We start from the raw sequence: 11,055 nt of genomic DNA, 5'->3' as shown, positions 1-11,055 counted from the left end.
TGGATTTATTTTCTCCAGAGCGTATTATTGTGCTTGTATAGTTTATTGTGTATAGAGCAGCTTTAATGACTGAATCCCTCCCTGGAATAAAGAAAGTATTTCTGACTCTGATTAGTTTTACTGAATGAACCACACGTTTGTATTTCACACTGGTTTAATGTCACAATGAAACGACTAACAGGACAGGTACTGATGTTAAAGATAAAGTCCCTGATGGTGCCGTGTGTCCCCGGTCTGACACTGAGACATGAAGCCAAATATAAAGACAAAGAATAAATAATCACTCTGCTCCTTCACTTTGAGGAAAAGGACGGTGACTCTGAAATTCAATGTAACATTTGGAGGTCTTAAAGTGAAGATCAAAAACATCAAATTCTGAACTCATGTTTTCTCTGGATTTTATAAATGTGATGTAGAAACAAAGCAGAGGGAATAAAACAGATCCAAAAGAGAGAAAGAAACTCTACAGAACTCATTCCTTTGTTTTGAAGCAGATTGAAGGAACCAGCGAACACGTCAGATATCAGAGACCTTATCTTTAAAAGTCTCTTCTTCACACTCGTGTCGTTGGGTCTGATCGCTGCTACAAAGCTCACCGTGTCCACCGCGTTTCAAACATTCCTTCAAAGTTTCATCACATTCAGGAAAAGTAAGGCTGAGTGGCTTCAACAACAACAACGACGACCGTCTCTGACTGTAAAAGAAGAAAAATACATTCAAGTTTTCAAATATGCTCCAAACGGCACGTCTATCAGTCGCTCTGTAATGAAACATTCACACTGAACCAGTTATAAAATACACAGAGGCTCGTTCTCTCCTGTTGTATTTACGCCAAGCACGCTCTGATGCTCACTAAGGCATGCTCGTCAACACTTTCACCATCCTCATGATTTCATGGATTCAAACGTTCATATAAAACATGTTTTTAAATGTTCTTCAGTTTTTATCCTCCAGAGTCTCCATCGTTCTGTTGTCCGTAAACGTCCACAGTCCACCTGTTTATGCTGAGTCTGAGCTGAAGCCCCGCCTCTAACGCTCTACTACCTGGATGTAAAGGAGCACAGGTGATGATGTCATGTTGTAGTGGGCGTGGTTTGTCAGTATGTTGATGTAGTAAATGGGGATAAAGTTGTATGTAGGCTGTGTCTGGTTAAACTGACATATAACCACTCCACGATGGTGCTAGCTCTGCTAATGGTAGCCATACTGTAGATTACCTGACTGTTTCCCTTTCCTATGACTACAGCTGACATGTCGGAATCTGGAACATCGCTTATCTTAAAGGCTAACAGTTAGCGTATCATTTGTTCACGCTAATATTTGGGATATTTGACTTCTTTAATGTCGGCAGAAAAACATTAAATGACGAAAACATGAGCTGTTTCTGAAAACTCTTCTCTGTTATATTAAATACAAAACATTACATTTGTTCAAATGAGGGCCGTCACAACAAACCGCTAATGATGATGATAATCCTCTTTAATGAAGAATAAAGTTTTGATGTTAATCTTAAAATTAAGAACAAGGTAACACAGTATAAGTGATTGTTTCATGGCAGGGGGCGATAGTGGTTCTTAAACTTGGTCGCCACCTGCGTCTCTCCTCCCGGTGTTCCGGTTTTAAAAGTGACCCTGTAAACTGGAGACCTTCAGCTGAACGTGTCTGATTGGTAGAATAACCTCAGTGTTTTTATTCCTCCCTCCGTCCACAATAACATCACACACATCTGTGATTCTCTTGATTTCTCTTTCTTTCATTAGTTTTTATTTGTTCTATCTTTTTTGTATGTGTGTGTACTTTTCAATAGAAGAAGCTGTGATTCTCTTGATTTAGCAGCTTGTAACAGTAGTCTTCTCTCAGCCCACCGTGAATGCGTCTCTCCCCCCGGTGTTCCGGTTTTAAAAGTGACCCTGTAAACTGGAGACCTTCAGCTGAACGTGTCAGTGTTTGTGGAGTTTACACAGCTGTTGAAACACAGAGGGAGTTCCTGGGAATGCAAACTAGTTTAGTTTTTATTAAGATTTTAAAATATCCTCATCAGATATTTAATGATGGTCTAAAGACGTTTATGAGGGATGCATCCGGCTGAAAGTCTCCAGTTAACAGGGTCGCCGTTTAAACCAAAACACCGTCTGATCTCTGCGATCACGGCTTTTGAGTTGAAAAGGATTTTAAAGCCGTGTTGAAACGTCTTTGCTACTCGCGCTTATCTCCTCTCACGTGTTGATTCATTCATTGCTTTTTCCATGTTTTTAACCGCAGGCACATTTTTTCACGTTTTTCTGCTTTTGGAGCACAATTTCAAGTTTGAGGAAAATTATTTTTTTCGACAGGGTCAACTTTTTTGTTAATTTTTTTTTGTCAAATTAAATTTTGTAAAAAAAAAAAAATGTTGAAAAAAAAAATTTGTCAAAAAAAAAAATTGTCAAATTTTTTTTTTTTGTCAAAACATTTTTTTGTCTTTTTTTTTTTTTTTTTCAATTTTTCAAAAACAATTCACAGTCATTGTTTTTTCCATCTGTGATTCTCTTGATTTCTCTTTCTTTCATTAGTTTTTATTTGTTCTATCTTTTTTGTATGTGTGTGTACTTTTCAAAAGAAGAAGCTGTGATTCTCTTGATTTAGCAGCTTGTAACAGTAGTCTTCTCTCAGCCCACCGTGAATGAGTCTCTCCTCCCGGTGTTCCGCTTTTAAAAGTGACCCTGTAAACTGGAGACCTTCAGCTGAACGTGTCAGTGTTTGTGTTGATTCATTTGTTGCTTTTTCCATGTTTTTAACTGCAGGCACAACATTTTCACTTTTTATCACGTTTTTCTGCTTTTGGAGCACAATTTCAAGATTGAGGAAAATTAATTTTTTCGACAGGGTCAACTTTTTTGTTAATTTTTTTTTGTCAAATTTAATTTTGTAAAAAAAAAAAAAAATGTTGACAAAAAATTTGTCAAAAAAAATTGTCTAAATTTTTTTTTTTGTCAAAACATTTTTTTTTGTCTTTTTTTTTTTTTCAATTTTTCAAAAACAATTCACAGTCATTGTTTTTTCCATCTGTGATTCTCTTGATTTCTCTGTCTTTCATTAGTTTTTATTTGTTCTATCTTTTTTGTATGTGTGTGTACTTTTCAAAAGAAGAAGCTGTGATTCTCTTGATTTAGCAGCTTGTAACAGTAGTCTTCTCTCAGCCTGATATCGTGAATGCGTCTCTCCTCCCGGTGTTACGGTTTCAAAAGTGACCCTGTAAACTGGAGACCTTCAGCTGAACGTGTCAGTGTTTGTGGAGTTTACACAGCTGTTGAAACACAGAGGGAGTTCCTGGGAATGCAAACTAGTTTAGTTTTTATTAAGATTTCAAAATATCCTCATCAGATATTTAATGATGGTCTAAAGACGTTTATGAGGGATGCATCCGGCTGAGAGTCTCCAGTTAACAGGGTCGCTTTTAAAAGCGGAACACCGGCCGATCTCTGCTTTGCTTCTCGTGCTCGTCTCCTTCCAAGAGTTGATTCAGTGAAACCATCTGCAATAAAGCACGATCAGAAACAGCACAAGAGGAATCTCCTTCATGCTTACAGGTTAATATGGCGATGCCAGCCTGTCTGTCTTCTTCTATGGTGTCATCTTTGTTGTACGGCCTTCGTCTCTTTCTTACTGCCCTCTACTGGTCTGGTGGTGTAGTGCATTTACTTTTTTTCCTCCATACGTCACTGGCCTGATTTACACAATCCACCCGGGACTTCAGCCTGCGGTCGAAACACAGACAACAATGGGGGACCAGGAACCTTTTGGTTCAGGGGGAAGTAGCTCTGGGGGCTAAAAGACCCAGGAACTCTTGGTCCAAATGCACCTTTAAACACCCACTCACTACACATTTCTCTTTACTTAATCTGTTCCTTTCATGCCCGAGATGTTAGCTTGGAAGCGGCTAACTTAAATGTGTTGTTATCATTTGAAATATGGACCAAACTTTGCCTTAAAAGACGTCCAAACTTGAAGTACAGAGTCCGACCCTGTTTGAGCATCTGAGCGTCTCCCCCTGAGCGTGTTGTCTCAGGGGAACGGCTACACGGTGAATATGACGAAATCTAGTCCGACAGCAACATTCAGCAAGGCGGGCTGGACAAACGGTCTTCTTTTAGCTCTGCTTGTTCTAAGAGTCCATTTACCAGACTTGAAGCTACATCATCCAGCCTCCATCCTGTCCACTTACAGGTTTCCCTCCGGCTGGAGAGTCATGGAAGTAAAGTTGAAGAAGTGTTTGTCTTGGTCTCAGACGGCAGTGAGGGAACTTAATCCAGAGTTTGTTGTCATTGTTAGGTGATAGCTGGTATCGTTTTCCCCGGCCTCGTCCCGGAGCTGGACTCAAACCTGGGCGAAGGAACGCACACGGATCCCATCCTGTTGAGCGAGGTGGCTTTCGTGATGCCTTCACTGCCCACGGTGGACAGAGGGAAGCTCTCGTAGCTCTCCGCCGCCCTGTTCCCACACTGGCAGCGCTGCAGCGTGGCCTTCAGCTCCCTTTGAAAGTTGCTGTTGAGGAATCCGTACACCACGGGGTTAATGCAGGTGGACGCCATCGCCGTTAGGTGGCAGGCTGAGAAGATGGCGTCGTGCTGGCAGTCTGGCAGGACCTGGTGGTGCCAGTCGAACAGCGTGTTGAAGACGTTGAGCGGCAGCCAGCACAGAGCGAAGGCGACGACGATGGCCAACAGCATGACGTTGATCCTGTGGGCTCCTCGAGTCCTCCGGCTGCGCTCCACCATGTCCCTGCAGGAGACAGCAAGAGACTTATCAGCACAATGATGGTTTGTCTGTTGCCCAGATGATCATTTGCAAGTGCAGCACTTCCTGCACATTAAAACTGATGAACAAGAGCATGTAAGTTTGATGAAAAAGAATGGGTCCTAAAACTGAACCCTGTGGCACTCCTCTGTCCACTTTAAGAAACATTTAGAAAACAAACCTGCGTCGTCTCAGGCGGAGGAAGATCCTGAGGTAGCAGAGCAGCACCATCAGGAGGGGGAGGCAGTACTGGAAGAGCAGCAGGGACGTGGTGTAGGCTAGACGATGTTTATCTGACGGCCACAGCTCCATGCAGATCAGATGATCCCTGAGAGGGAACAGACACAAGGTGTTTTTAGACCGGTGGACCCAGGGTCTAAATTTAGTTCAGGGGTAGATAATCTCCCCCCTAAAAAGCCCCTGCTAGGGGGGTAGTACTTTTCAAAGGTCCCGGGACTTTCGGGGGGCGGGGCCTGCAATGCTGAACGTGTCTGATTGGTAGATTAACCTCAGTGTTTTTATTCCTCCCTCCGTCCACAATAACATCACACACATCTGTGATTCTCTTGATTTCTCTTTCTTTCATTAGTTTTTATTTGTTCTATCTTTTTTGTATGTGTGTGTACTTTTCAAAAGAAGAAGCTGTGATTCTCTTGATTTAGCAGCTTGTAACAGTAGTCTTCTCTCAGCCCACCGTGAATGCGTCTCTCCTCCCGGTGTTCCGCTTTTAAAAGTGACCCTGTAAACTGGAGCCCTTCAGCTGAACGTGTCAGTGTTTGTGGAGTTTACACAGCTGTTGAAACACAGAGGGAGTTCCTGGGAATGCAAACTAGTTTAGTTTTTATTAAGATTTCAAAATATCCTCATCAGATATTTAATGATGGTCTAAAGACGTTTATGAGGGATGCATCCGGCTGAGAGTCTCCAGTTAACAGGGTCGCTGTTTAAACCAAAACACCGGCCGATCTCTGCGATCACGGCTTTTTGAGTTCAAAAGGATTTTAAAGCCGTGTTGAAACGTCTTTGCTACTCACGCTAATCTCCTCTCACGTGTTGATTCCTTCTTTGCTTTTTCCATGTTTTTAACCGCAGGCACAAAATTTTCACTTATTTCATGTTTTTCTACTTTTGGAGCTCTATTTCAAATTTGAGGAAAATACATTTTTTGGTCAATTTTGTTTTTTCAAATTTTTATTTTTCAAATTTTTTAGTCCAGTTTTTTTTCAAAATCTTTTTTTTTTTTTTTATTTTTGTCTAATTTTTTTTATTCAAAATTCTTTTTTCGAATTTTTTTTTTTTTTTTTTTTGTTAAAATTTTTTTTTTTCAAAATTTCTTTAGTCAATTTTGTTTTTTTTTTCTTTTTTCCAGAAACCACTCGCATCCATTGTTTTTTCCATCTGTGATGAATGGCATTCCTCTTTGTGTTACTGCCCTCTACTGGTCTGGTGGTGTAGTGCATTTACTTTTTTTTCTCCATACGTCACTGGCCTGATTTACACAATCTACCCGGGACTTGCAGAAATGGCTCTGACAATGAGGGATGCATCCGGCTGAGAGTCTCCAGTTAACAGGGTCGCCGTTTAAACCAAAACACCGGCCGATCTCTGCCACGGCTTTTGAGTTCAAAAGGATTTTAAAGCCGTGTTGAAACGTCTTTGCTACTCACGCTAATCTCCTCTCACGTGTTGATTCCTTCTTTGCTTTTTCCATGTTTTTAACCGCAGGCACAAAATTTTCACTTATTTCATGTTTTTCTACTTTTGGAGCTCTATTTCAAATTTGAGGAAAATACATTTTTTGGTCAATTTTGTTTTTTCAAATTTTTATTTTTCAAATTTTTTAGTCCAGTTTTTTTTCAAAATCTTTTTTTTTTTTTTTATTTTTGTCTAATTTTTTTTATTCAAAATTCTTTTTTCGAATTTTTTTTTTTTTTTTTTTTGTCAAATTTTTTTTTTTCAAAATTTCTTTAGTCAATTTTGTTTTTTTTTTTATTTTTTCCAGAAACCACTCGCATCCATTGTTTTTTCCATCTGTGATGAATGGCATTCCTCTTTGTGTTACTGCCCTCTACTGGTCTGGTGGTGTAGTGCATTTACTTTTTTTTCTCCATACGTCACTGGCCTGATTTACACAATCTACCCGGGACTTGCAGAAATGGCTCTGACAATGAGGGATGCATCCGGCTGAGAGTCTCCAGTTAACAGGGTCGCCGTTTAAACCAAAACACCGGCCGATCTCTGCCACGGCTTTTGAGTTCAAAAGGATTTTAAAGCCGTGTTGAAACGTCTTTGCTACTCGCGCTTATCTCCTCTCACCTGTTGATTCAGTGAATCCATCTGTGATGAAATATAGCACCATCTAAAACAGACCAGCTGAGTCTCTTCATGCTAACAGGCTAACTGTTGTGTTGATCATAATGATACCTGCCTGTCCGTCTGCTTCTATGGTGTCATCTGTGATGAATGGCATTCCTCTTTGTGTTACTGCCCTCTACTGGTCTGGTGGTGTAGTGCATTTACTTTTTTTCCTCCATACGTCTCTGGCCTGATTTACACAATCTACCCGGGACTTCAGTCCGCGGTCCAAACGCAGACAACAATGGGGGCACAGGAACCTTTTAGTTCAGGGGGAAGTAGTTCAGGGGGCTAAAAGACTCTTGGTCCAAATGCACCTTTAGTGAACAGTGTTCAACGATTTGCATGTATTTATTTTATGCACTTTAACCACAAACAGACTGTTTGCTGTAGTTCAGTGAGTGAAAATGTAAGATCTGTTAAAAAAAACTGTAAATGCTGCTTTAGGTTCTCCAAGGGGGAAAAGCTGAGGCTCTCTTTTTTCACCAAAAGCAGCAATGACAGCAGAATTATTTCATTTTGATCCAAACAAAGGGTTAAAATAATGCCTTGTTATAGATGCAGGTATCTGATTTAAATCCAGACCTGTCAACAACATATCAGCTCCAGTTTTACGTCGTTCTGCCTCCCAGGATGTCTGATGAGAACAGAACTAGAACACCTTTTGTCTGAAGTCAATGATTATTTGTCTGGAGACTGGAGAGCTTTGTGGATTGGCTGTCGTCCTAATCAAAGGTTTCAGTAGGTTTGTAAATCAAACAGAGGCGACCTTGTTGTGTCTGTAGTGAGTCTGGGAGGATCATTTACATCATAAAACGTCTGAATGACTAACAGCCGTCGCTTTAACACAGAGCTGCAGACAGCATTGTTGTTAACCTCTGTCTGTCAGAGCTGCAGGCGGATGCTGTAGCTTTTTAAATTCAGACTGTGCAGCAGACGGCTCAGGTGAGACTTCACCCTGCACACATGCTCACTGCAAATCAAATGTCAGGTGCAGAAGCGTTAAAGGAGCTTCAACATGTAGTCTGTCTGCGGTTGTGATGCATTTATCGTCCTGTACCAGTCGTCTGTCCACCGAGGAGACCTCTCTTTCATCCCCTGTTTGCACACAGCTGCTAAACTAAATCTGCAACAAAGGTCTGAGCTGGTGCAAACACAACATCATGCCAACATTGTATTACATGTAAAGCACGTAAAGTCAGCCTCAGCTGTGCCTGAGCTCAGAGCAAATATGTTTGTTTGGAGCCTGAAAATCCACCAAACAGAAGCACAGGCAGAAAAAAGAGCCGCTGTGGACTCTAGACGCTCTGCTGCCAGGAGACGTGGGCGAAGCTGCTGCAGACGTAAACCCAGCGTTCTGTCATGTCAGAGCTCCTCCTGCAGGCCGGGAGGAGTTCGACTAGAGTGACTGGGTTTGCAACAATTTGAAATGTGACTCAATATAACTTTGGTTGATCTAACAAGAGGCAGAGAGGCGGGGTTGAGGCTGGCCTTTAGCCTCCACCCTAACAGCTACAGGGCACCCACCTGTCAGTCAAGTTAGCCACGCCCCTAATTCAATATAAGATACAGTTATAAAAAAGTCACCTCGTTCACAGAGCTCACATATCTAAATCCAAATTATCTGGGTTTTATCCTGAGGTGGATCCCCTCAGTGTGACAAACTAACTCTGCGCTCACCTGAAAGGGTTTGTAGGCAGGCTGATGTTCTGGAAGGGGTCGTTGGTGAGGATGTTGAAGGAGAGGAAAGGTAAAGAGATGAAGCAGGCGACCAACCACGTCAGCCCCACCGCCAGGTAGGAGTGCCCGGCAGCAGGAGACCAGCCGGTGGGGTGGAGGATCAGCTGGTGACGCTCCAACGCGATCAGCACCAAGGAGAAGACGGAGACCGTCACGGACATGCACTGAACGAAGGGGGTCACCTGGGGACAGGTAAGGAGACAGGATGGGATGTTTCAGACCCACAAAACAAACATATGAGATAATTCCACGTCTCCACGGTGACATGATCGTCTCTGTACTCTGGATCACTTTTAAAGATGTGTTTTGGTGCATTTGGGAAAAGAGAGTGGCGGGTGACGTGCAGCGAAAGGTCAGGAGTTGAAGCGGTGACCCTTGTGATGTGACTTCGCCTCTGGATCCAGCCACAGAGCTACAGCGGCTCCACGGCTCTGATTTTACAGCCCCGCATTCATACGCATGAAGGACACGGTGTCAGGAACACGGAGGTTTCAGAAGAGACCACAAAAAGAACATTTCACAGATCAGAGGAGTCGACGGAGACAAACTCAAACTCCTGTGGATGGTCGGTTTGTTGGTTCACGTTTCACTTTCCCGGTGTTTGCATGCAGTAGTGCTGAATTCACTCAACAGAACTTCTTTACATCTTTGAGGTGATGAGGACACTTTAACTTTAACCGACTGGGAAACACAAGCTAGCTACAGCTGTGGATAATCAATGGATAGAAACACGTCTCTGGTGTCAGGGTTAAAGGGTCTGAATGTGTCTCCTCTGAGTTGTAGTCAGTTCACTTTGTTGGGAAATATTTTCAGAGGTTATTTAACATTTATCTCTGTTCGTGTTGCTAACTGACTGCCTTGTGTTTTAAAAATCCTGTCAATCAAACTTTATTTATAAAACACCAAATCACAACAAATGTAATCTGAAGACCGGACTCTACGTTATCTATCTGTGTGTGTGTGTGTGTGTGTGTGTGTGTGTGTGCATGCTTGTGTGAGTGAGTGTGTGTGTGCATGCCTGTGTGCATTTGCGTGTGTGGGTGCGTACATGTGTGTGTGCATGCGTGCCTGTGTGTGTTTGTGCGGTGCGTGTGTGTGTGCGTGAGTGTGTGCGCGAGTGCGTGTGTGAGTGTGCACTTGTGTTTCTATCCTTGTGGGGACTATAACCTGAAATATCATCCACACACCGGGGACATTTGTTCTTTCTATGTTGTGTAGACTGACGGCTCGTCCCAGTCGGCATGAGACGCCTGCTGAGGTTGTTCTTTAAAAAGATACCCTCTGAGCAATCCTTCACCACCCTAGTGGCCACCTGTGGTATTGCAGTATGTGTTTCCTCTGGTGGTAAAGGCTGATTTATAATTCTGCGTCTCCCCTACACAGAAGTATAAATATAAATCAGCCTTAACTCTCCTAACAAAGTGTGTGTGTGTGTGTGTGTGTGTGTGTGTGTGTGTCTGTGTGTGTGTGTGTGTGTGTGTGTTCTCCTCACCTTGCACAAGGCCTCCCCGAGCACCCAGCGGTCCATCAGTGTGTAGATGACGGTCACCGGGAGACACACCACACACATCAGGATGTCGGAGCACGACAGGTTGGCGATCAGGATGTTGGTGACGTTGCGTAACTCCTGTTGCCGTGCGATGATGAACACTAAGCCGGCATTGCCGAGTAACCCAACCGCGATGACGGCGCTGTACGCTACGATCAGGAAGGTGGCCCCGCCCACAGAGGGCGGGCACTGGGAGGTGTCTGCCCAATGCGAGGCCTCCCACACACTGAGGAAGCTGCTGTCGTTGGACATGGCAGGGAGGAGGAGCGGGGGAGGGGGAGGAGAGGGGAGGAGAGGTCACAGCCCTGAGGCTGATGTTGAACTTTAAGTCTCCAAAAAAGTGGAAGTTGAGATCCAGATGTGAGCGGAGGTGACAGGACGAGGCGGGCAGGTGCAGCTGCTGCTCGGTGCACAGCGCCGAGGGATTCAAATACAGACGTCGTCCTCTTATTCCTTCACAGGAGTCATCCCAAAGAATCAGAGCAGCATCCGTGTTCGCCTGCGAGGGACACAGAAGAAAACAAAACACAGACGGTTAGAGGAGGAGAGGAAGACACGAGGAAGAAAAACAAGTTAAAGGAAGATCACGACAAAGGGAAGGAAACATGAGAGCTTCTCTTCTCTCTCTGCCACCC

General features: G+C 43.3%; 1 protein-coding gene across 1 annotated transcript; it reads right to left on the bottom strand.

Annotated features, from left to right (window-relative positions):
* Nucleotides 1–3,963: 3,963 nt before the first annotated feature.
* Nucleotides 3,964–10,672, bottom strand: npy8ar (neuropeptide Y receptor Y8a). Its single transcript, XM_034678824.1, has 4 exons — nt 10,364–10,672; nt 8,812–9,053; nt 4,958–5,104; nt 3,964–4,761 (listed from the first exon to the last, which is right to left on the bottom strand). Exons 1-4 carry the CDS (start codon nt 10,670–10,672, stop codon nt 4,308–4,310), a joined length of 1,152 nt encoding a protein of 383 aa, XP_034534715.1. The 3' UTR covers nt 3,964–4,307.
* Nucleotides 10,673–11,055: the final 383 nt, after the last annotated feature.

The sequence above is a fragment of the Notolabrus celidotus genome, unplaced genomic scaffold (genome assembly GCF_009762535.1).
Source record: "Notolabrus celidotus isolate fNotCel1 unplaced genomic scaffold, fNotCel1.pri scaffold_239_arrow_ctg1, whole genome shotgun sequence".
In the NCBI taxonomy this organism is placed as follows: domain Eukaryota; kingdom Metazoa; phylum Chordata; class Actinopteri; order Labriformes; family Labridae; genus Notolabrus; species Notolabrus celidotus.
The sequence above is the reverse complement of the archived record's forward strand: the minus strand, read 5'-3'. Positions and strand labels throughout refer to the sequence as shown.

Coding starts and splice junctions, on each gene's coding strand:
- npy8ar (XM_034678824.1), bottom strand. CDS start 10,672: ATGTCCAACGACAGCAGCTTCCTCAGTGTGTGGGAGGCCTCGCATTGG. Junction 9,054..10,363: donor TCGGGGAGGCCTTGTGCAAG/GTGAGGAGAACA, acceptor ACCTGTCCCCAG/GTGACCCCCTTCGTTCAGTG. Junction 5,105..8,811: donor CTGCCTACAAACCCTTTCAG/GTGAGCGCAGAG, acceptor GTTCCCTCTCAG/GGATCATCTGATCTGCATGG.